This window comes from Populus trichocarpa, chromosome 8, assembly GCF_000002775.5.
Source record: "Populus trichocarpa isolate Nisqually-1 chromosome 8, P.trichocarpa_v4.1, whole genome shotgun sequence".
Taxonomy (NCBI): domain Eukaryota; kingdom Viridiplantae; phylum Streptophyta; class Magnoliopsida; order Malpighiales; family Salicaceae; genus Populus; species Populus trichocarpa.
Window position 1 is genome coordinate 12,338,022 of NC_037292.2, and position 25,417 is coordinate 12,363,438.

Consider the following 25,417-nt stretch of genomic DNA (forward strand, 5'->3'; position numbering starts at 1 on the left):
CAAGATGAGGTTTAGTTGCGCCAGACCAGAATAACAGCTAAAAAATACCATAAATTTTTTTCCGGACGTTGGATGGCGTTTAAATTTTTACAGGAGTTTTTGGAAGCCGTTCTCTCTATAGTAGCCACCGTGTCACTACACAAACTGTAAATCCCGAGAAAAACCAAGGCTGGATTAAATTAAAGAAAATAAACTAAACTAAAAAGAAGTGGGGCCAAAAACGAATACACTTAAAGAAAATAGGGCCTAAATGCAAATAAGAATAATTATAGAGCATAAATACTCCTATTCTCACCAAAAAAGATCTGCAGCTACGTAAAGAAAGAAAAGAGAGAGTTTTTATATCTATTTTTACAAATCAAGAGAGAAACACCAAAATTTCAAGAACCCATCCCAGATTGAGGGTTATAGGTAAAATAAACCCTGGTGGGAAAGGGATTAACAAGAAAAATTGAACAAGAAGAGAAGAGGGGAGGGTCGGCTGTCATTAGAAAGAAAAGGAGGGATCGAAGCCTTGATTCGCACCAGATAAGATATTTTAAACCTGGTCTTATGAGTCATTTCAAGTCGATTATGAATTGATGCCTGGATGTTAATTTATATATTGAGTTCTTAGACTTGAATTGAGGAAAAAGTATGAGTTGTTAAAGTAAAGAACTTCATGTGTTGTGTGTAAATGGAAAGGTTGATGAATCTGGACAGTTTCGTCTCTTGACCTTCAAGGAGATTTTGGGTAGGAGAATGAAAGAATTAGGATCAAGTTCCTTCATAGAAATTGTAGTTTTGGATGTTTACTAACTAATGAAATTGATCTTGCTCAATTTGGAGTCATAGAACTCCAGTTATGGGTCACCAACTGAGACTGGGTCATGACAGACCCTATAGGGTAGCAGGTCTGGTTCATTGATGAGCAATTTTGACTGTTTTAGAGGCATAACTGGGTTCTCTTTAAACATAAAACTTGTAGCCTCATGTCTTACCTTTCCAATGCCATAAATTTTGCTTGAATTGGAGTTCTATAACTCCAGATATAGTTAAAAATCTAAGGAGAGGTCAGACAGTAACAGTTCAAAAATGGACAGTAACAGTTGGACAGTAACAGTCCAAGTGTTTGTTGATGAGCGATTTTGACTATCTTAGAGGTAGAACTGGGTTCTTCTCAAAACATAGAACTTATAGCCTCATGTCTTACCTTTCCAACGCCATAAATTTTGCTTGAATCGGAGTTCTATAACTTCAGATATAGTTAAAAATCTAAGGAGAGGTCAGACAGTAACAGTTCAAAAATGGACAGTAACAGTCTAAGTGTTTGTTGATGAACGATTTTGACTATCTTAGAGGCAGAACTGGGTTCTTCTCAAAACATAGAACTTGTAGCCTCATGTCTTACCTTTCCAACGCCATAAATTTTGCTTGAATCGGAGTTCTATAACTCCAGATATAGTTAAAAATATAAGGAGAGGTCAGACAGTAACAGTTCAAAAATGGACAGTAACAGTTGGACAGTAACAGTCCAAGTGTTTGTTGATGAGCGATTTTGACTATCTTAGAGGCATAACTGGGTTCTTCTCAAAACATAGAACTTGTAGCCTCATGTCTTACCTTTCCAACGCCATAAATTTTTCTTGAATCGGAGTTCTATAACTCCAGATATAGTTAAAAATCTGAGGAGAGGTCAGACAGTAACAGTTCAAAAATGGACAGTAACAGTTGGACAGTAACAGTCCAAGTGTTTGTTGATAAGCGATTTTGACTATCTTAAAGGCAGAACTGAGTTCTTCTCAAAACATAGAACTTGTAGCCTCATGTCTTACCTTTCCAACGCCATAAATTTCACTTGAATCGGAGTTCTATAACTCCAGATATAGTTAAAAATCTGAGAAGAGATCAGACAGTAACAGTTCAAAAATGGACAGTAACAGTTGGACAGTAACAGTCCAAGTGTTTGTTGATGAGCGATTTTGACTATCTTAGAGGCAGAACTGAGTTCTTCTCAAAACATAGAACTTGTAGCCTCATGTCTTACCTTTCCAACGCCATAAATTTTGCTTGAATCGGAGTTCTATAACTCCAGATATAGTTAAAAATCTGAGGAGAGGTCAGACAGTAACAGTTCAAAAACGAGGCAGTAACAGTTGGACAGTGATAGTCCAAATATAAAGAAAGGAATGATAACTAGGATTGGACAAAGAACGACAGTAATAATGAGTGAAATGAGAAAAACATAAAGTATTAAGAAATGACTGAAAGAAAGACTTATTGGTTGTTGATATGGTTATTATAAAACATATCCTTGAGTGAGGAAAATTTATGAGATAAACCTGTGATTTGCAGGAGGGACCACAGGCGTGGTGCAACAGCAGCAGCAGCAGGGGAGCACGAGTAGAGCTTCTATTGCAGGTAGGTGATTCACACCTATGCTTTCTAGTTAAATTCCATGATTTAATATATTATTGATGTGAAATGTGAATTACTGAATGTATGTGTATTCAAGGTGAAAAGTTGTTATGTGAATTGCCAAGTGATGAAATTATCACTGACAAAGGAAATATGAGAAGTGTGATTTGAGGCATAAACTAGTATACATTGAGTGTATGTTAGGATCCCGGGTAAGGGGATCACCATGTATTGTCTAGCATACATTGAGTGTATGTTAGGATCCCGGGTAAGGGGATCGCCACGAATGGACTAGCATACATTTAGTGTATGTTAGGATCCCGAGTAAGGGGATCTCCACGTATTGGCTAACATACATTCAGTGTATGTTAGGATCTCGGGTAAGGGGATCACCATGTATTGGCCAACATACATTTAGTGTATGTTAGGATCCCGGGTAAAGGGATCGCCTTACATCGACTCCTATGGGGTGGTGATGACGATACCAGTGAAATTGATATCGGTAATGTGATAAGCAAAAGTAATCACGTTGATCTTATAAGGTCTGGAATGAAGGTTGATAGTGGCAGAGGGAACGATTATTAATAGTTTGAATAAGGAAGAGATTTTAATAAAAAAACTAGAAGGGAGAAGTAAATGAAATATGAATGCATGTTACCCTGTTGAAATTATTAGAAATTCATATTGTTATATTTATTGTGATATTCACCTTGCAATAATATGTATTTTGTTTCAGGATCATCGCATGCACAACAAGAGTAGATCCTAGCTTATGTTCCCTTCTTGAAATCTAGGTTTTAGGGAGTATACCCTTGTATTTTGTAAACATGAAAATGTTTGTATAACTTAATTTGTATAATAAATGTTTAAACTTGATTGGATGAATTTAACGCTGTAGTTCATATAACCATATTTCATGTCTATGTATTTATATTTATTTAATTATCCATCCATAATGATATTTTGTTATATAATGCATATCATAAATATTATGGTTGATAGGTGTGAGTATAATTGTGGAATTGAAACCCAGGATGATTGGGTCGGGAATTAAGTTATGAGATGCGAACTGTTAGAAGTGTAAACAGGTTACATGTCGGTGGTAACTTGGGACCTTTCGGTATAGGGGGAACTTCGTCAAAATTCCGGTAGATGTTAATATGAAGACCATGAATATATATATACAAAAAAAAAAAATTAACTACTATGTTTTTCTATTGACATGAGATTGTTGTTTTATCCCAGAAATGGTGGATGTTACACAAACCGTTAGATATTTAGATATCAAAAATCTTGCCGAGCAACCTCTAATTTTAGCAGTTTTGATATTTTTCTTGTTATTTTCAAAACTGAGCGATCGGTTGAGTTAGATGATTGGACTTTTATCTTGTCGTATTTTAGAAACGCGCTATTTAGAAGCACAACAACTATCTTATCACACTTAAAAATAATAATCTTTAATTAATATAACGTTTATAAAGGGAGGCATTTTAAACAATATTATTTCATTAATTTTTTTTTTATGTTTGTCTTGTTTTGCCCAATGTATCTCCAAATCTTTGGGTTTGTCTTTAACGTACACTTTGTAGGTGTTTTTTTTCTAGTTAAAGCCACATTTCTTGTGTTTTTATTCTACTAGCATAGGCTAATTTTGTTTTTGATTTTCAATTATGTATTTTACTTGTAGTTGTTAAATACAAGGAGGAAATTGAAAAGCAGAAATATCCAACTCTGATAGATATTTAGTTGAATTATACTAAATATTAACTTGGTAAAGCTCAAATTTTAAATGATTTAATTCATCCTATCAAACCTAGTCTAAACTTAGTCTGATTAACATAAAGATTTATTTTTTAAAAATAAAATAAAATAACATATTTTAATAAAAAAAATATTAACCTAACCATGTAATTCAATGACATGTTATTTTCTAAATCAATTCTAATCAAAATTAAAATTATAATATTAATTTTTTATTACATAGTTATCAAACTCAATTCAGTAGTCGACTTCGGAGGCATTGGTAATGGGTTTGGTTTTTGTTCACTGGACTCCCTTGCCAAAAGGTTTGAAAATTGTTAATGTAGATTTGGATAACATTGAAATTGGTAAAGTGAGCAATATCAGATTCTTAGTTTTGTGCGTGAGTTTCTTTGATTGTGGTGGCTTGGCAGTTGGGGAGTGTCTTTCACACAAGATTGCAGAGGCAGCAACGATGGCAACTTGCACTAAATTCTGGGCCGCAGCCGCTCTCAGCTCAAGTGAGTCCAGTATTCATGGGTGCTTCTAATTTACCCACAGATGGATTTACAGAACTCAGTGCTCCCAGTGGATTTGATTCAAGTAAGAGTGTTTCATTAAAAGGTTTGTGTTTGCTGCCTAAAAGATTACTGCGCTCAGGGCTAGAGCCGCCTGTAGAAGCGTGTCGAAGCCAACGCGGGTTGAATCTGCCTCAGCATGTGCAATGAGCGCATCAAGATCAAACTAGCGGTTTTCTAGAAGGTCTATGCCGTCTCTCAGCGTGAACATGTGTAAGAGGTTTGTGCCTCCCTTACAAGAAAACTATGGAGGTAACTATGACAAGTAGAAAAATTAGGGTTTCATTCACACTTTTTCTACCGAAGCATTTGAATCAGACGGGATAAGTAACAAGAATATGGCACCCGGGGCAGGGCAAACACAAATCTCCGCTGCCTCACTGATATCAACCTAACGACAACCTTTACAATTATGTCACCACCGCAACGTGGTGCTTCTTACAAATAAATTGGAATCAACATGAATGAATTGGCAGTGGTCCATGCAGCCCTTCGAACACAAAAACTATTAGCATACAAGCACTTGTCATCTCTCCATGCAGCTGGAGAAGGTAGCAGAGTCACACAGCGTGAATGAAAGATTCACATTATTGTGCAATTGCACTTGGATTCTAGCTTCGGAGGCTTCATACTGTCCATCTCGTTGGGAAGCCCAACATTACGCACCATGGATTCATTGGAATTCTCATCGTTCTCAGTCTTGTTGGCAGAGTGTTTGACATCTGTTTCTGCCCGCCTCTGCTTGACTTTTTGGGATTTTGAAGTTCGTTTTCCAGCAGGTCTTCCACGTGGATCCTTTCTGTCAGCAGTGGACTCTCCGAGAATTGTAACTGTTGGCCGAGAACCTTCCAATGGTTCTGAACTTTCCTTTTCGAAGGCTATAGTTGCAGCATGGTAGGCCAGATCATGAACAATGGAGCTACAGAAAAGTGCTGCATCGGTTACTTCGTCAAGGGATAGGCTTCTTGCCTTGCTCCCTCCTTGACAGTCGACCATTATGGTTGACTCCTCTGTCAAAGGTTAAAAAACTCGTTAGAGAATCATTTTGTAAACATAGGAATGGCAACTAACATTGCATTAATGTTTAACTTTACCAACTGCAGAACATGACTTATATTCTCACCAGAAAACAAACCACTTAACATAAAATATTTAGATCAGACTGTCAAGGCAAATAAAAAAGGTCTCAACTCCATCAATCGGAAGAATGTTCCAGTCAACTGTGTTCAAACCTACAAACAGATACGTGATCAACATGAATCACTACACAGGATTAAACATACCTAATATGCTATCTGCATGATCTGGCATGTTGTGTTCCAAAACAGAAGCAGTTGTTTCCTTATCTGGAGGTGCTGGGACTGGGTGATCCTGAACTTCATTCATGGTGCTCCTTGATTTTGTCGATATATCATCATTCTCTGACCCATTACTATAACAATTGTTCTCAGCTTCTATTTCTGATATTGAAGCCAAACGCCTATGAGTAGTAACCTCAGTAACATCCAATCTGTCAAGACTAGTATTCAGCATGTTATGTTTGGCTTCAACAGAAGGCTCTAGAGGAATAGCTGATGCTTCTACATCTGAGACATCCCCTGCATTGTTTGGCAAATCTTCTCTGTTTTCATATGATACTACTGAATTCTCCTCCAGGTGAATGCCAACCGTATGATGTGGCAAATCTGAGGAAGAGATATCAGTTTTCCTATTACTGTCATTTTGCTCAAACAAATCTTCTTCAGGAACCTTTGCACCAGTAAAAAATATACGGGAAACATCCAGTTCTTTATTTTCTGAAGCCAGCAATATCCTTTGGGAAGCTACAGGAGTCTCCTCCAACCTATCATATTTCATATTGCCAACAGTAACCTCAACATTTTCTTCGTGTCTGTTTGTTGCAAGACCTAGAGTTTGGTGACCATCACTTAAAGTTCCAGAAAAAGATGATGAAGTGCTTTGAGGTCTTGAGTTTAGGTCATATCTGTAGTTCTCCAGGTCAGATTTCCTGCCACTTAACTGTCGTTGAACACGTGTTTCCGCGTGTCTGCCAGAGCTGAAATCAATGGAGGATGATGCAGATGTACTGCCATACCCAATGGAGCTTCTCAAACTGTTTGCACTGTCTCTTGCATAAGACAAATCATCATAAGTAATCGTAGAAGCAACTAAAGTCCTGCCTTGAACAACAGGCCCCTTGCTGCTGCTAGACTTCTTGAGTAATACAGAAATGCCAGCACCTTCTGAAACACCAGCCTTCAAACTTGGATAGTTATTTGAGTGCGGCAATTGATGATCTCCAGCATCTCCACCAGGAAGGCTATAACCAGCAGGTGGCTGTCCTGTTTCATGATGGCCTGTGGTACTATGTTCACTTCCCTCCATCAAAGACCTAGTAAGAGAACTTTCTCGGGAATAAAATCGCTTTTGCTCGTGGTGTGAAGTCTCACTTTGCTTAACTCTGTCTTCATGCCTGGAAACCCTTGCATCAACCATATCAACAAATTGTGAGTCCAAATCATTAACTTGTGGCTGTAATTCAGGCACATCCACCTGGATATCTGGCTCATCAGATTGCTTGTATTCTTTAGATATCTTGATAGACGGCACTGGGAGGCTCTCATCAGCTACTATTAGTGTGTCTGGAATGGCAGCACCCACAAGATTGTCTTGCCTACAGCACTCAGGACATAGATTTACATCCTTTTCCAGGGTTTCAATAACATGAAACCTGCAACCACATTTAGAACAAACTTCTGTGTTTTCTAGACTATCAACTTCTGAAAAATCAGCCTTGATGCATATAGTGTCAGAAGCAGAACTGATTTCAATGTCATGGTGTCTGAGCTCCTCACAGTCACCAGGCTCATGTTCAATTGTGGTGCCTCTGTCAAAGTCACGCAGCCGAGAATGAAGACTATCATCTGCATCATGCCTGACATCCTTATTGAATGCATCTGCCTTATCAAAGGCAAAAACCTCTTCCAGAGCATCAGGGTATGGTACCTTGCCACTTTCAGCTGCCATATCTTCCTGGTGGCGGCAACTTCCCTTGGTATCTGGTGCAGCACTGGTACCTTGATCAGAACTCGCATTACTGCTGGTTGTAACAGAAGAGTTCCTCAACATCAATGAACGATGTGCAGAACTTGCTTTTCCACCGTATAAGGTAGTGCTGGGGACACTAGATAAAAGTGGTCTGAACATGTTCTGAGGACTTTTCCGATGATCCTACACAAAAACATTGATGAAATATAGGATCCATGCACCAGACTTCTAAAGAAACTATGAACGCACAAGAGAGGAGAGTGAAAGTAAGCAAGCCTGGATATTTTCACAGGAGCTATAAACTACTCAAGGTTTCTAGGAAAATTCCATAAATAAACTGGCTGAACACACCACTTTAATACATATAATCCGATTCATAAAATACAGTAACTAGTGATTTAACTGTTATATGAATTCATCAATCTATCGTCATTGTTAAACTTTTTCTCACTCATCAAACCAGATACTTTATACCTGCATTATTCTAGTAATGATGTAACAGCACGATCGCACCAAAAATGTTTCAACTAATTACATGATTTTAATTAATAAACAAGTTGGCGGGACCATTTCAAACCAGAAAATGCGTAATTACAATTGACTCCAAATCTGCAATTTGAAGCATTTTATGCTCAGAGTATACAAACAATAAACGCATGCCATTTTATCGCGAAGCATTTATTTCAGTGCTGCGCAGAAGCTGACCACCAAATACAGAGAACATTCTTGTTGTACTGGGTGTGGTTACCAAATATTAAAAAATGAAGAAAAGTTTTGCCAAACTACCAAGGTAAAAAGGACATGATACTATTTCATTATCACAGTTTAACAGGTTTGTTTTTTTAATTCATTTGGATAAGATTATAAAAGATCCGTTTTATTCAACATCACTTCAAAATACGTTCTCATTTCACCTTTTCTTTTGTTTTGTTGAGGGGGGGAGAGAGGATGCATGCAGAATGGTGAACTCCTATAGGATTGGTTGAAACCCCGCATGGTTTTAGGAATTATGCATCCCACATAATTTTAGGCATTAGAAAAGGGTAAATTCTTGATGGTAGGGTTTGTTACTGATAACAATCTTACAAATTTTAGTTATCGAGATAGGTCATAGAATGGTGTTCATGACAATTTTAAATATTTATAAATCTGAGGAGATTTTTGAGCTTAGCATCATGAACAATTAATAAAAGGATTTATGGTGATAAGAGTTATCAAAATTGTCAATATTTTACTTTTTTGGCACATGGAAGCTCATCTTAGAGTCTGAGTACGGCATAGATCTTTGTGTATAACCTAACTCTAGAAAAGGCAAATTTGATTTTACCCAAAACGCAATGGCATGTGATTTTGTGAGAATCATGTGAAGTAATGTGTACTGCACCTACACAAGCAATATATTCACTTCAGAATAAAATTCCCTTCTTTTGTGAAAAGAGAAGAAAGGGACCACAAGCAAATGTACTACTTAGTTTTCACGTGTGTGTTTTACTACAAATTAAATGATCAATATCACACTATTAAGAGTCAAGCATGTTGGGTGACTATTGTAGGAATATTCACAAAAAATATCACTGGTAAATATTTAACAGAAAAGAGTGTGATTAAGTGAAATAGGCATCGAGATACCATTTGACGAATAGCAGAGTCGAAGGATCTTTTTGGAGCAGAACTTGGGGAAAATATTCTAGTTGAGTTCTTGGAGAATGCAGGAGCTCTATTATTAGGAAAGCCACCAATTCTCTTCGAAGCCAAGCGGTCTAAGCTACCCACATGAATGGATTGTAGAGAGTCCACATCATCATCACCAGATGATGCCACAGAACCTTTGCTGTGTGAGCTAATTGGGTCTCTATCATGACTGTGTGATGAACTAACACTTCTAGAGGCTGGAGACATTGATTGCCTGCCAAATTTTGAGCCTGAGTCCCTACTATTTTTGGATGCTGGAGAGGAACCCCTTACATATGATGCTGGCCGATCAGCTAGAGAAGTGCGAAGATTTGGTGGTGCTTCAGAGGAGAAACCAAGGATATTTGACTGCCATGCCCTTATTTTTGGTGAGGCAGAGTTCCCTCTACTTGTCCTTATGGGCGAAGTTCCCCTCGCCCCTGATCCTGTGCTCATTCTCCCTGGAGTTGAAGACCTAGGAGCAGATGTTGAGGCTTTACTTGGAGGAGGAGATGGCCTACGTGATGGAGTGGCAGGCTGTTGAGTGGGAGTTGGACTAGAATGAGGTGCTGATGACGGCCTTCCTCTTGACTGAAATGTGCTGTTACCAGAACCCAGGGAAGGGCTTAAGCGATTTGGACTTGCACTGCCCCTACTGCTCCTGTGACTCTTCTCCATCTATATATGGATGCACACATCTCACTTACAGGCAATTGAGAATGGATAGAAATGTATTCTTTATCCAAACCTTAAGGGGTAGTCAAATAAATAAATTGTATTCCATAAAAGCAGTCAATGACTTACTGTCGAAGATCTTGCTATGGAAATGGGTTGACTACGTGGTCTGCCCCTGGATGCAACATTAACTGGTGGCGGCTCATCATCCAAAGAAGGAAAAAGTGGGGTGTCAGGCGGAGTTAATAACCTACAAAATTATTACGACCAAGCAATTCATTAAAACCAAAAACAGCTAAGAGCACTCTTAACAGCTTTAAAGCAAGATGCAAAAGAGAAGATGTGAACTAATTCCTATAAAATTATTGTTTTTCAGCTTGTCTTTGCAAATTAATAATTCAATCAATGGCACTAGTAGCTTGTACATTTAGAAACTAGACTCGTTGTATACCTAGAAAACTTCATACTTTTATCTATGATAAATTTATCCATATAAATCGAATACGTGAGACATGAGCGGACTGTGTCACAAAAACAAGTTTCCCTTTGTGAAAACTTAAATGTTTCCTTCTGTTTGCTAGAGAAACAAAAAATTAGGAAGGTGTAGTAAAATGTTTCCAAATAGGAAACCATAACCCACCAGTCATAGTCATCCTTCTCCCCATCTATATTAAGAAGTTCACTATTCTCTCCTCGAACAGGGATTGAAACTCCAAGTTTGAAGTCTGAGAAGTATCTCAACTTTGAAGCTGCGTAAAAATATTTAATTCAATCACAAAGCAAGCAACATGATTAACCAGAAGAAACATTTATATTTGGGAAAGGATAACACAATGAACCAAATGAAAGAACAGAGCTTCAACAGAAAATTACAGAACGTGACTTCAAAGTCATCAGCTGACTGAAGCAAGAAACTCTCTCTTTCTCTAGACTGCATTTCATTGAACATAGCAAGATCGTCATCTTTATCTTTGAGGAGCAATCCACCTTCAAGGCTACGCCCTCGCTTATGATTGTCAGCTCTTGGCTCTCTCCCAGGAGAGTACCTCAATGCCGGAGAAGGCGGCATCTCCTCCACTAAAAAATAAATTTCCAGACTAATCACTTCAACCTCTCCTCAACACTAAAACCAAAACAACCCCTTTTCCAATCAAATTTCCCATAAACAAACATCCAACGAAGAACCAAGAAATGAACTAGCCAAAACACCCTTCCTTCCCGAAAATGAAGCTTCAATTCAAGCTTCCATCCTTTTCAAGTTCCCCGCTGAATTAAACTAGCTCCACTTCTAGTAGCAACCCGAGACAACGACAATCAATCCCCACGCATGCAAATTTAACACCAAATCTTCAGAAACAAATACCACAGCATAGTATATACCATCATTAATTAAAGCAAATGCAGCATTCAAAATGAATTAGCTCAACAACCATATGACAACAAGAATCAAACAGAATCCTTCATCTCGAAATACAATTTCAAAACCCTAGATTTCTTTCCATCATGATCCCAACACACTAATACTACACTCCATCACACTCAAAACCCTCCAATTCAACATCCTCAACTTCTAACACCCTTCCACCGAAGAAACAAAGCAAAAACTCACCGTTTCAAGTCAGTGAGGTGGAGCAAACTGAGCAAAGTAGCAGCAGCAGCAGCAGCAGCAGCTTCACTCACCAGAAACCGAAAAAAAAATATATATATTCAAGTAAAAATTTCTTCAAAGAAGATCTCGAATTCCAAGATTAAATGCCAGTTTACAACGCCAAAAATGCTTCCTTTTCTGGATCTAAACGCATTTTATGCTCCAGGTAATTCACTGCCAGATCACGCGTCGCTTTCCTTCGAATTTTTCCAGCATTTGAAATTTAATAATAATAATAATAATCGTAATTTCTTTTAGGCTGTTGTTGCAGAGCTGCTTGGATTTGCTTCCTTCCTTCTCACCAACACCAAAATTTCACATATATTTTTTTCTCTTTCTTTCTCAGTCAATTCCCTTCTATCGATATTTCTTCTTTTCTAAATTATTTATTTCTAATTATTATTTTCTTTATTTGTCTTAGTTCTATTTGTTTTAAGACAGTATAAATACACGAACTCTTAACACGCGATTTATTAATTTAAGGATAAATCTAAGTGGTCACGTGCTTTGGTAGGCATTTTTAAGTACTTTATTTTCACGTATTCTTACCATGATGTTTTTTTTGTTGTTATAAAATTAAATGAATTAATTACATAATTCTTAGTATTTATTTTTTCTTTTATTGTACAGATATTATACGTAATAGCTACTAATATCATATTTGTTTTTTCATTTAAAAATTTTTTTTAAAAAAATTAATTTTTATTTATTTATTTCAAATTAATATTTTTTTAGGTGATTTTAGATCATTTTAATGCAGTAATATCAAAAATAATTTTTAAAAAATAAAAAAAAATTATTTTAATACATTTTCAAGTAAAAAACACTTTAAAAAATAACCTTAATTACATTTTCAAACACACTTTAATTATATCGTTAATTTTTTAGGGCAAGGAAAAATTAATAATTAACAACAATAAATTTAATGTGCGATCCAAATTCTGACAATTGAAACTATTTAATGAGACAAAAATTTAATTTTCACAATAAATTGGCATTCCTTTGATAAGGATTCAACCTGGCTCATAAAATTTAAGTTCAATTTTTTGGAAAATTCAGTTTTTATTTATTTATTTATTTTAATTTAATGAAGTGGCCTCTACTTCTATCGACTTTTCTTGTAAATTTATTTTCGACTTTATGACTATAAAAATAAAATATATGTCTTTTATGTTTGATTCGCTTGAGATAATAAAACAAATGAATGTAGGAGATTTGAGTTCTAATTTTAAAATTTAATTAGGATTTTTATTTTCAATGTTTAAAACCTCCTTGCAGTAAAAATTTAATATATATTATCACACTATAGGTTTAGATATTTTTTTGGCGAGATTATAATAAAATAAATATTATATGATAACCAGAAAAGATTTTTGTTTCTTTTCCTAAATCAAATGGGAACCATTTTTTATTTTCTTCTTTACATAGATTAGAGATGCTGAAAATAATTACCACATTTGGGTTATTAATAAGAACTGCGAGTAAAATCTTTGTTTTTTTTTAAAAAAAAATAATCGAATGACGTAGAGCATTTATTTTAGAAGATACAAACAGTGAATCTTCCAGGGCTAATAGAATAATAAATATAGTAGTTTTTTAAAATATTTTATCTGAGCGAATACATTTTGAAACACGTGGCATGTACAGCGTAGAAGATGATGTATGAAGTCAACACAACGACGAAATTATCACTGGCCATGGCCACTGATGGAAAAGATTGAGAATGATGTCGTTTTAATTGGTAGGTGATAGAGAAGACTTAAAAGGCTCGAGCAATCATGAAAACAACTCTTTACTGCCAAGATTTGGCTGCCACGAGTTTTGCATTCAAGCATTGTCCACATAAAGCAAAGCAAGTTAAATTCTGGTTACCGTGGAAGGAGCTGTAAAGCTTTGATGTTCATGCAGCTCTCTCTTCTTCTTCTTAGCCATCCCAGGCAGCAAACCCTAGGACCATGGATCCGGGGAATCCATGGTATTAATCCTACTGTAACAAAACCAGTAGTCAAACCCTTGTTTTCAGCTTAAGAAATTATCGATCTTACTGACTTAATTAGCTACCCACAAGGAGCCATGCTGCAACTTTTTTGCCAGGGAGACGGGGGTGAACGGTGAAGGCTGGAAAAGTTGAAAATTATCTTCGGCTGCGATATTATAACCTAATCAGGTGATGGTGTGATGGTTAACCCATCACTTTGGATAACGACCAAGCTAGGTTCAAAGTCAATATCAGAGTTCTTGGCCCATGATTAACTCGCTTTCTCTACGTTGACTCACCATCTAATACCATCCCTCATTTTTTTTTTTTTTAATTTAAAGTGAGTGTTCGGGTCAGTTTGTGTGTATCTCGACTAATCTCACGGGCTCTGAAATTAACGACCATGTAAGCCTCCAGTGGTCATCATATAAGCAATCACAGGGCTCGAACCTGAGACCACAAAGAAAGCAAACATCTTGGTCCCAAGCTCTTACCACTAGACCACCATCTAAATGGTTACCATCCCTCGTATATTGATTTTACAGAAGTCAAACATTTTTTTTAAAAAAGAAGTCACAGCAAAGAAAGGCAATCAGTGAATTACCGTGTTTGGAGTTAAAGGTTATAGGTATTAAACTCCGCTTTAGCACGTGAATTTAATAATTTATTGGTTTTGCCTGTAATTCACGTTAAATTTTAAATTAAATTAAATTAAAATTAATTTAGTATAATCCGATTCATCTGGCATGTCAATTCATAACTTGATTAATTTAATTAAAATTAAAATTAAATTATTAAAAAAATTAAAAAAATATTATTTTAAATTAATCTATTTTAATCTATCCACATATAATTAGAGTAAATCATTTACTTATCAATTTAAATTTAATAACTATGCTAAAAAGCAAATAACTAAGAAGCTATAAAGTTCGAGGACCTTACCTTGGTAATTGATACCCACTGCCCCCAAAAGGCAGTCCGCCGTCTTAACTTTTTGACACTTGTTTTTTTCCACCTTTTGTATACAAGCGAGGTCAGTAATAAGTAATTACTGCTCCGTGAGAAATAATGCCATGATATTAATTAAATAAATCATAAATAGTTAACTATAAATTAATTTCTATAGTTTTCGAAAACGAATTATTTAATCCATCTAGTTTATCAAAGCATCCCATGGACCTGCATAGAAAGGCAAACCCCATGTACCGTAAGAATTAGGGGTGTTCACGGTTCGGTTCGGTTCGATTTTTATCAAAAAAATAACTAAATTGAATTTTTTTTTTTTAAAAAAACCGAAACCGAACCGAAACCGGTTCAAACCGACCGGTTTTGGTTCGGTTCGGTTTTTTAGAGAAAAAACCGGTTCAAACCGGTTTTGGCTCGGTTTGACTCGGTTTTGGCTCGGTTTGGCTCGGTTTTTTCTGGTTTGGCTCGGTTTTTTCGGTTTGACTCGGTTTTGGCTCGGTTTTTCCAGTTTGGCTCGGTTTTTTTCTGGTTTTTTTGGTTCGGTTCGGTTTTTCCGGTTCCAGGCTTAAAAAACCGAAACCGAACCGAACCGAACCGGTCAGTTTTTTCAAAATTTTAATCGGTTTAATCAATTTTTTTTACAGTTTGGTTTTTTCAGTTATTTTTTTTCCAGTTTTCTCGGTTTAATCGGTTTTTTGATTTTTTTGAACACCTCTCCCTACGTAAGATCATAGCCCAATCTGACGTGTCGTGCCAAGCATGGCCCATACCGTGAAGTTCATGGGTGCATCTGTTCCTTTTAAAAGTCAACAAAAAATGGAGGGGAAAAAAGTTAATTATAAACTAGTCCCTTTAGTTTATCAAACAAATTAATTAACTCTTCTATAACGAAAAATTATTTAATAATTCATTGACCGTTAAATTGATAAAAGATCCGTTAGTTTTAACACCAATACCCAAACTACTCTTTGTTGCGTGGATAACTATTGGCTAACAACAATTTAAAGATTTCTCACAATAAATGGACTAAATAATTTATTTCCATAAACCATAAGGACTAATTTATAAACTAAAAAAAACTCACCTCGTGTCGATCGCATCAAGGAAAAGTGGGTGGGAATTAGTTTCCGCGGATCAACCGAATTTGCCGTCGATTAATTGTAAGAAAAAGCGCTCCTGAGGTACCCAATTTACTTGTTTGCCACTGCCAGCTTCAATCTTGTCTCGTCGTCCATGGCGATTGAAATATGCTCTCTCACTGGCTTCCTGGTAAATAATGAAAAAACCATACCCAATTAATCTAGGGAGGGACCAGCTTCGAGTGTATCGCCACTCTAACAACAGTCTCCGGAGCTAACAAAGCAAGGCAAGGGCAAGCCCTCAGCTACAAAACAAACGATCACATTTCTCTATAAAAAGCCAAGCAAATCGTTTTGGTTTCCCTGGCTCTCTTCTTCCCTTCCAATTCCTCTTCTTCTATTCTAAGGAGACGCTTTGGACCTCTCATGGCTGCTGCTGCTGCTTCCCTTGCCGGATCCAATGTCGTCGCCTTCAAATCAGCCGCTCATCTCGGCACCTCCGCTGATACCAGAATTGCTCACTTTCGGCCCTTGTCTCCTGTTTCCCGTGGACTCGGGCGTCGCATTTCTTTCCAGTCTGGATCGAGGAGCTCACTCTCTTCTTCTGGTATCTATTTTACTTTCAAAATTAGGGAGACAGGAGTGTGTCGCTGTTATTTATTGAATGGTAATTGATTGATTGTAATGCGTGGCAGGTGTAAGAGCTCAGGTCGCGACTGTTGAAACAGCGAGCGCGGAGGCGGCGCAGAAGGTGGAATCGCCTGTAGTGGTAGTGACTGGAGCCTCCAGAGGTATTGGCAAAGCAATTGCTTTGTCTCTGGGAAAAGCAGGTTGCAAGGTTAGTAAAAAATTCCCGTGTCTAACTTTTTTGTATCTTGGAAAATGGTGAATTATAGATACATCTTGTTTGTCTGATATTGCAGGTCTTGGTAAATTATGCTAGGTCATCAAAGGAAGCTGAGGAAGTTTCCAAAGAGGTAGGTGACTGATACTTGCTATAAAATTTAGGAGTTTAAGGTTATCTTAGGAGAATTTCTTGAAAACTTGTATTTATTGATGTGATTTTATTGATATGTATTCGACAGCATAAATGTGATCTCTCTGATTTTTTAAATTTTAATACCAAGGCGTTGTTCAGTTTTGCATTTAGTGTCTCATGGTTCAAGGTCTTTTGTTGGTGGGGTTTTTTTTTTTTTTTTTTAATTTTTTTTTAATTTTAAGCGTTAGCTGACCTCTGATGATTTCTGGCCATACGAAAATTAATCCTGTTTTTGCTGCCAATCAACTCTTTTCCACTAAGTGTTAAACTGACATACTTTAAAGAGCTCAAAATGTGAATTAGCTCCCTTGTAACCAGATATGGCTGGCGAATAATGAATCCATTGCTTTCTTTCTTTTGTTGCCGTGCCAAATGTCTACCCTTTTGTTGTATGGCCTATGCTCCATGACCTTTTTGAAATGGAAGTAAATAATTACTAAAAATATAATATGATTTACTTTTTTGAGATGAAATGTTTGAGATTGTGATGTTTAGTTTAACAACTTCACCAAGTTTGTTCAATTTTTTTTATCACACCTGTAGATTTCAGTTCACTTCCTGTATGTGCAGTTGTCCCTTCTGTTTGCCGGAAATGGAGTTGTTACTAATTCATATTGCATGATTGAAATGATCACTGAGTTTATTTGATAATTTTGTAGATCGAGGCTTATGGTGGCCAGGCCCTCACTTTTGGGGGTGATGTCTCAAAAGAGGCTGATGTGGAATCAATGATGAAAACTGTGAGCAAATGTTACCTTCTGTTTATTGAATTTAATCATGAATATTATTTATAGTGATGCTAATGATTTGTCACATTTGTAGGCTGTTGATGCATGGGGAACTGTTGATATACTGATAAATAATGCAGGTTAATAATAATTCTATCTTTCCTTATTGCTTTCTGTTTTCATTTTCAGTCCTCATAATGCCACATACCTCTATTTCAGGAATTACACGGGATACATTGTTGATGAGAATGAAGAAATCTCAGTGGCAGGAGGTTATTGATCTGAATCTCACCGGTGTATTCCTCTGCACGCAGGTGTGTGCATTAAGATCCAACTAGTTTGATTTATCTTATGCTTGCGATTATCTTAATCATGCTGATATTGTGTGCTCTTTGCAGGCGGCAGCCAAAATTATGATGAAAAAGAGAAAGGTAAGCTCATATTCCCATCTTCAAGTTATTTGGTCTTCATTGCCCTTCACTAATTTTGTCCGGTGACATGTTTGTGCCCTTAAATGCCTAATTTGTTACAGTATTGAGCCTTTTTTCCCTGCAAGTTTAATTTTCTTTCATTCATCATGCACTTCTCTTATTAATAATTCTGCTTCAACAGCATCAGATTGGTGTTGAGAAGCTATCATAGACCGGAATTCCATTTCTTCATAATGAAACTTGTACCGAGAGCATGGAGTTATGTCTCGAAGTTAAAAATAACTTTAAGACTTGCCACTATAAGTGTTTCCAATGGGTGTATGTGTGCACGCTGACTTCTCCAAGTTTAAGGATACTATCAACTAATTCAGCTCCTTCGTAGCTAATACCTCGTATATAATAATTCCCAGAAATTAAATGATAACATTATACAAGTTCTGGTAAGTAAATTTTTTTAATTTTGTAGGGAAGAATTATTAACATAGCATCAGTTGTTGGTTTGGTTGGCAATGTTGGGCAAGCCAACTATAGTGCTGCAAAGGCAGGTGTTATTGGCCTGACAAAGACCGTTGCAAAGGAATATGCAAGCAGAAATATTAATGTGAGTTTTCAGGAGTTTTATCTTTTTGTTAGAGTTCTGCACTTTCCAAGTTTTTGCATGAAAACCAGGTCTAATTAAGATGATTTTCCAGGTAAATGCTGTTGCCCCAGGATTCATTGCATCTGATATGACTTCCAAGCTTGGAGATGACATTGAAAAGAAAATCTTGGAAACAATACCCTTGGGTGAGAATATATTTTTCCTAGTGTGTAACTTTTTATCAAGTTTCATATCGATGTTGGCCTTTTAAGTTTCTGCTGCAAATTATTCAAGGTGTTGGATTTTCAAAGCGTTTGAGAAGCATTTTTGTGAAACCCATATGAAAGCCCTCATTATTTTTGCTTTTGGCAATGAGCTAATATGGCTATCTTACAGAGTTCATCAAATCTATGTTTGTTTCTAGTAGTATATGTGAATATTTATCCAGCTCTATACTTCAATTGAATGACGAGTCAATATTAGTTTAATCTCCGATTCAACAATTTGAGCCTTAATTAGCTGAAAAAAATTTCATGAACATCTCATAGAATTTTGTTCGGATGAGACTCATAATAATTGCCATGTTTTCAGGACGTTATGGCCAACCAGAAGAGGTTGCAGGACTAGTGGAATTCCTGGCTCTTAACCCCGCTTCCAGTTACATCACTGGACAGGTTTTGAATCTATTCTGTTTTGTTTTCCCTTGTTTTGTAAGTTTTAACTTGCTTATCTAAATTATTTATTGGGGCTCTTAACTTGCTTTGTCTAAGCACTTGCAATGTCATGCCAGGCCATGCCATGCCTAGAACTGACTGTAACGAGTTCCATTGGCTAAAACCAAGTGTTCATAAGAGCTCCTTGGCATGGCTCGCCTCACCCTGCCTTTGGCATCCATGGCAATGCTAAGCCAAGGGAAGGTCATCCTGCCCCTGTTCCATTTCCATGGTCGCTAACTTAGATATTACTGTCTTGCAGGTGTTGACTATCGATGGAGGAATGGTGATGTAAGTGACATGCCATGTTTGACTATCGATGGAGGAATGGTGATGTAAGTGACATGCCATGTCTGGCTAAACCGTGAAATCTCTGCACTTTGAAGTTCATACAGGTGGTTTTGGAACCGCGATTCAAGTTAGGGTATGATTAGCTTGGGCAAGACAGTTTGTGGCATAATATAACGGTGTAATAAATGAGCACTCCCGACAAGTTTTGATAGAATCAACCATGAAACGGAAAAATAGAGAACGTATATCAGTTTTCCTAGGCATTGGCTGGCCCATGGAAGTGTAATTGCTTTCGTATTAGTACAAAATATGGTGTTTATCAGAGTATGTTAAAAGATAAACCAGTGAACATGATTAGTTTTTTATTGGCTATTTCAGAGAATAAAAGTTTCAGTCTTGTTTGTTTTTGTATTTTAAAAATACTTTAAAAAAATTTGAATTTTTTTAATTTTTTTAGATTTAAATTAATTTTATTTTAGTATTTTTAGATCATAAAAATTTTTAAAAAATTAAAAAAAATTTATTTTAATATATTTTTTAGTAAAAATTATTTTGAAAATTAATTAAAATAATATTTCCAAACAGGACAGGTGTTTGAACAGTAACGGGAGTGAATATCTGGATTGAATGGGGTGGAATTTAGCCGATTAGAATTTGGATTTTGGAAAATCTCCTCTCTTGTCTTACTGTAGAGGAAGGTATTGGGGTTCAATAAGAGTTCCAATTTACTTAATTTCCAATTGGTCATCATGCTATGCCTAAATTGTAAGAGGTGCAATTCCTACGTGGAAAATATCCGAATATGCTCGAGGGAATAAAGAACAAGGTAGGGCTTATTACAACCTAAGCCAAGCACCGACCTCTACTTTACTTTTCCTTGCGGAACACTAACTTTATTCTTCTTATCGCCTTTCCTTTTCCATGTCTAATTCTTGACCCCTGTGGGTAAAAATCTTGGCATCACCCAACCTTGATTGTTGCTTTTTATTTATGGTATGGTAGAAAACTGACAGTGACAGAATTGAATTCAGGGAATACACACTAAGATATTATTATAAGATATTACTCACCCTTAAATAGACTCACACCTCCCTTGTTTCCATCCCTCGAAGCCCTCCTTCTTCAAAGAATTCCCAACTCTCTATTTTTTTGCAGCAAGGATTCTTTGGCGATAACAGAAGTCTCAAAAAGCATCGATCCTGTGTTAATTACCTGCAGCCGGGTGATATGGATGCTCTAGTTCTCGTGTTTCCAACCCTACCCAGATTCTTTGCTGGGTTCATCTCCATGTATTTTTTAGGTTATTTTGTGTTTTTTCGAAACTGGGAACTGAAACATCGAAAAGAAGCTTCAAGCTGCCTCATGTCCCTAGCTCATGGCAGTCCTGCGGTTATTATGGCTGTCCGTGCACTACTACACAGCCAGACCTTAGGTACCTTTGCTAATCCCAACTCTGCTTTAGAAAACACAGTCCTTGATTTCAGTATGGCTTACTTCTTGGCAGACCTTCTTCACTACATGGTATTCTTCCCTGATGAAACTCTCTTCATACTTCACCATTTAGCAACATTATATGTGTTTGTCACTTGTCGTTATATGATCCATTATGGAGCACACGGACTTCTTCTGCTACTCATACTTGCCGAGGTTACAAGTGCTTGCCAGAATGTCTGGAGCATTGCCGGTAGCCGGAAAGCTGATGTTCCTGCCGCTGCAAGATTGCATGAATTTTTGGCGGTTCCGTTCTATGCCCTCTACTCTCTCGTTAGAGGTATTCTCGGTCCTGTCTGTTTGTTTAAGATGGGGGTGTTTTATCTGAATGGAGGAGCTCACGGTTTGATTCCTGCATGGGCTTGGATTTCTTGGATGGTTGTGATTGGAAGTGCAATATTGGTTAGCATATTGTGGGTTTCAAATCTCTGGGCAGAATGGATTAGAGAGAGAAGCCATCGAGCACAGAAGAAAGTTGGGTAGAGTTCGGGGGTTCTCTCGAGGGTTGCTGTATTATTTAAATTGGCTTTCGCAATTGTGGGTTTAACATGTGTCATGATGCCCTGCCCTGTAATTTGGGGGTTTGTAATTATACTGATAGGTGGGCTAGGAGAAGATAGAACATTTATCTAATCAATGAAATTGTTTAGCAGAGATCAAGTGATTTCTAGCATCTGTGTTTGCGTGATTACTTTGATGATCTATTGCAGGGACGAAAGTGGTTGAGATGCTTGACAAAATTATGCTTTAAACTTAAGATAACTGCATAGAACATTGAGAGGTGAAGTGAATGAATATAATACAGTATGTATTTATACCAAATATGCTGAGTTCGATTGTTAGAAAAGAACAAGATTGATCCCGGTGGTCATGAATCACTCAACCCATGCAATTAATTTACTAACATGCGGAAATCTTCTATCAAAACGAGTTTCCAGAATCCACTGTTGTTCCAATTAATTGAACATTCGGTGTGTTGGATCTTTAATTCTGATCTTGTGCTCCAGCTTTGTGCCATTTCGAGTTTGGGACATCCCTCACTGAGTTTAGGTCCAGTATTTGTATGCCTATAGTAATTGAAGCATTCATCTTGTCAGGACTCCCATGGTACTTGAGCTCAGCAAAAGTGCCACCTCCTTGTCCCTTTGCCTGTGTTCCTGGGTTTATGCAAATGGACTTCCTTTGCTCTTCCCCTTCAACCAGGAAAATCACCTGCGCCAGAGAGCACACAGTTAAAGGGTTTGAAGAAGATGAATCCATCATCCACCAGTCAGTTACATTTTGGAAACTATTTTGCGTTTTATTTTCTTGAAATTGAGACTAGAACTGTAAGGAATCAGGTATTTGGCATTATGTTTACCTTTATAAAGTACTTCATGTCTGAAGGCAGGATGAGAAAATCTGGAACTGAGGTGATGTGAAGAGCTTCTGGAGACAATTCACCACTTTTTGACTAGTTACCCTTCTCATTATTTCCAGACAAAACAACTCATCAAAGCTCCTGCCTACAGTCCCTTTCTTAATCTCTGAATTTTCAGAATCAAGTAATAGCCCCATCTAAGAACAGCGCCAATAAGTCTGGCGTGATATTTCCAGAGACAGCAAGGAACCCAAGCATGATATTAGATTCAAGAATAGAAAAATCATACTAGTATAAGTAATTAAGGTAACTTTCTGCCTGCGTATGCTTGCAGCTCAGTCAGAGGCTCAAATAATAAGCTGTCTGTTGTGGTAGAAGGACCCGAAGTAATAAGCTGTTAAGACAACAGAATTATTTCCTTAGGATTGAAAGATTGCAGGAATACTAGAGAGCAAATGCGAGCGCTCAATTTAATATTATATCTAATGCGACTTATGAATTAAAACATTGACAGATAAGTGAATTATTGTCTAAAGTAGTTATTTTAATTCCATGTTTTCTGTCAAATGCTCTACAATTTTAATCCCATAAAAGTGAATCATTTATACCATCCACGCCAGCAACAGCTATGAAACATGGTATGTGTGGCGTATGATCAAACACAAGAAATAACACAACATGGTATGTGTGGCGTATGATCAAACACAAGAAACAGTGTTATTCTAATATCCCCGTGTAATGCAGAAGACAAAGCTACATACAGCTGATATTACTATTGCAAAGATATGGCACACATAATCAGGATTAGCATTTAACAGTCTCCTCCCTGTGACTATCTTTCATATGACAAAAATATCCAAGAACACCTCGTCTGTCAGATCTTTTGACTACAAATCAAGGGATTGGAAAACTTGGTCCTGCTTTATCCTGGACACAACCCCGTCAGGGACAAACATGGCCAAGCAGGGACTTTGGAGAGGCCAATACAGTTATGTTTATCACATTGCCTGACACACAGATTTCTTCCAAAGAGACCATATTTCAGACCATCAATTGGCATCGTTGCAGTATTGCTTAAAGATACCAGCAAGTAAATCTACTTGATCATGAAATTCCTAATATACATGTCCCTTCCAAGTTGATTGATGCAAATGAATAGCATAAAGGAAACTCCTGGCACTTCTTCTACCTGCTTTGCAGCATGATGGACCTTCTCATTTAGACGCCCTTCTCCATCACAACAAATCATTCCAACAGCAAATATACTTCTTTGAAACAATAGTTCAAATCAAATGCACGAATGCACGACTTTATAAGCATGGAAGTTCTTAACATAAAGCATAACGAAGAATTTAGAGAGCAATTAATTCATCAAAGGCCAACTAAAAAAATCTTATTTTTTAGCCCAAAAAAAAGCCAATAAAAGAAGAGGGTGTAGGAAGAAACCTGGATACAAGAAATACTTACATAATTGATATGTCAGGGTCCCCCGGATACAAGAAATAATAACAAAATTGATATGTCAGGGTCCCTATACAGTTATTTATATCCATCAAAGATAAGCAAGCCATGGTATTACATGCTGAAATGATTGTACTTATCTGAATGCGAATAAATACATAAATATCATTAAAGCAAACAGCAGCCAAGTTACATAAATATCATTAAAGCAAACAGCAGCCAAGTTACCTCAACTGTGGGGTCCCTCGGTTCCTCATCAGCCTAGAAGTGAAAAGTGCAGTTGCGTACTTTCTAATCCCATTTTCAAGTGCATTAAACTAAACAATGAGAGAATTATGTTAGTGCAATACAGAAAAAGTGGAGGTAAGAAGAACCACTTTATAGTTTATGCAGTAAGAAGTATCATATACCCTATCTTCAATCCTCTCATACATGAACCTTCAACCAGGATCTGGTCCCAATCCATGGACTATCAAGAACACCTCTTGCAAGGGTTAAGCCCTCTTAATAATTTCATCCTCAAGTTTCCCATGGCCATGCTCATCATCATCGTTCTCCACATCTGAAAGGTTATCAATGTTGAATTTGACCACAAACTTATCAGTACATCGTCCAAAGGGTGTCACATGTTCTGATGGTTTCCCAAAAGAATAGCCATTTACACACAATTTGGATGTTGAATCAGATGGCTCCAAGTAGAGTTTTAGAGATTTGTCTGTTGGAGTGCTGGGGATTTCTTCTTTCAAATCTTCTTCATCATAATTCAAGATCCTGGACATTTTCAGTCCACGTCGAAACAAATTAATAGCAAAACAAAGAAACAGCAATCAAATAAACCACTCACATGTCCACATCTTTGCTTGGATAGATATGCAGATTGGGTTCCTCTTTAACAACAGCTTCTTTCAGTTCATTTTGCAAGCGCAACAAAAACCCATCCATTTCACCATTTTGATCTGTCGATTCATAGAGTTGCCTGCGACGTATTCACATTCCGCTCACACGGTTAAGATTGAAAGAAATTTATTTGTTTTTACTTATGTGAAAATTAAAAATATAAATAAATAATCATGAAAAATAATAAAGAAAAAAAAACATTGAGGGGGAACAAAAAATCACCTATTGAGATAGTAAATCTCCCAGCTTGAGACGATGGATGATGGCTTCAGATTGTAACTTATACAGAAAGAAAGACCTAATCATAAAAAAATATGATCAGGACCTGAACCAGTGGCATTGCAAGAAAATTAAGGGGGAAAATATTTTTTTTTTCTATATTTTTTCATGTTTTCTCGGATATAAAATGTCAAAGTTTAAATAAGAGAAAGGAGATTCTCTCTCTCAAGACAAGTTGACGGTTAATGCCTTTCATATGCTTTTAAATTCTGTGTATTTACCTTTGTATGTTAAAAATATTTTTTAATTAAAAAATATTAAATTGATATTTTTTATATATATATTTTAAAAACATCTAAAAAATATATTTGGGTTTTTTCTTTCACTTCCAAAAAAAAAATTCATCGATTTCGATTCTGCTCTCTTT

The 25,417-nt window shown here is 36.7% G+C and overlaps 3 protein-coding genes and 1 long non-coding RNA gene across 12 annotated transcripts; 2 read left to right on the forward strand and 2 right to left on the reverse strand.

Annotated features, from left to right (window-relative positions):
• Positions 1–4,981: 4,981 nt before the first annotated feature.
• On the reverse strand, positions 4,982–12,141 carry LOC7480927 (uncharacterized). Its single transcript, XM_002312604.4, has 6 exons — positions 10,983–12,141; positions 10,750–10,858; positions 10,239–10,359; positions 9,393–10,112; positions 5,999–7,946; positions 4,982–5,725 (listed from the first exon to the last, which is right to left on the reverse strand). The coding sequence occupies exons 1-6, from the start codon at positions 11,176–11,178 to the stop codon at positions 5,298–5,300; spliced, it is 3,522 nt and encodes a 1,173-aa protein (XP_002312640.3). The 5' UTR covers positions 11,179–12,141; the 3' UTR covers positions 4,982–5,297.
• Positions 12,142–15,887: 3,746 nt separating this feature from the next.
• On the forward strand, positions 15,888–19,973 carry LOC7480928 (3-oxoacyl-[acyl-carrier-protein] reductase 4). The gene is made up of 11 exons (XM_002311691.4): positions 15,888–16,387; positions 16,476–16,618; positions 16,704–16,757; positions 17,479–17,559; positions 17,642–17,687; positions 17,767–17,861; positions 17,946–17,978; positions 18,445–18,579; positions 18,671–18,764; positions 19,150–19,232; positions 19,534–19,973. Exons 1-11 carry the CDS (start codon positions 16,207–16,209, stop codon positions 19,564–19,566), a joined length of 978 nt encoding a protein of 325 aa, XP_002311727.4. The 5' UTR covers positions 15,888–16,206; the 3' UTR covers positions 19,567–19,973.
• An 816-nt stretch (positions 19,974–20,789) lies between these two features.
• On the forward strand, positions 20,790–21,726 carry LOC7494786 (TLC domain-containing protein At5g14285). Of its 2 annotated transcripts, XM_024606953.2 has the most exons (2): positions 20,790–20,994; positions 21,067–21,726. In XM_024606953.2, the coding sequence occupies exons 1-2, from the start codon at positions 20,790–20,792 to the stop codon at positions 21,534–21,536; spliced, it is 675 nt and encodes a 224-aa protein (XP_024462721.2). In that variant the 3' UTR covers positions 21,537–21,726. The 2 variants fall into 2 exon arrangements, with proteins under 2 accessions (XP_024462721.2, XP_002311728.4); XM_002311692.4 differs by having other exon boundaries at positions 20,790–21,726.
• Positions 21,727–21,840: 114 nt separating this feature from the next.
• On the reverse strand, positions 21,841–25,279 carry LOC18101630 (uncharacterized). Of its 8 annotated transcripts, XR_002983326.2 has the most exons (6): positions 24,994–25,262; positions 24,285–24,850; positions 24,103–24,191; positions 23,881–23,944; positions 22,414–22,807; positions 21,841–22,265 (listed from the first exon to the last, which is right to left on the reverse strand). It is a non-coding gene; the product is annotated as an uncharacterized LOC18101630 (long non-coding RNA). The 8 variants fall into 8 exon arrangements; XR_002983324.2 differs by having other exon boundaries at positions 22,414–24,191; positions 24,285–24,645; positions 24,719–24,850; positions 24,994–25,279; XR_002983321.2 differs by having other exon boundaries at positions 22,414–23,944; positions 24,994–25,273.
• Between the last annotated feature and the right edge of the window lie 138 nt (positions 25,280–25,417).

Bases quoted from the DNA above. Each gene is read 5' to 3' on its own strand.
- LOC7480927 (XM_002312604.4), bottom strand. From the start codon at position 11,178: ATGCCGCCTTCTCCGGCATTGAGGTACTCTCCTGGGAGAGAGCCAAGA. The intron at 10,859-10,982 runs GTAATTTTCTGT...ATTTTTACGCAG, and splicing joins TGACTTTGAAGTCACGTTCT to CTTCAAAGTTGAGATACTTC. The intron at 10,360-10,749 runs GTGGGTTATGGT...ATAATTTTGTAG, and splicing joins GAGAAGGATGACTATGACTG to GTTATTAACTCCGCCTGACA.
- LOC7480928 (XM_002311691.4), top strand. From the start codon at position 16,207: ATGGCTGCTGCTGCTGCTTCCCTTGCCGGATCCAATGTCGTCGCCTTC. The intron at 16,619-16,703 runs GTTAGTAAAAAA...CTGATATTGCAG, and splicing joins TGGGAAAAGCAGGTTGCAAG to GTCTTGGTAAATTATGCTAG. The intron at 17,560-17,641 runs GTGAGCAAATGT...TCACATTTGTAG, and splicing joins TGGAATCAATGATGAAAACT to GCTGTTGATGCATGGGGAAC.
- LOC7494786 (XM_002311692.4), top strand. From the start codon at position 20,790: ATGGATGCTCTAGTTCTCGTGTTTCCAACCCTACCCAGATTCTTTGCT.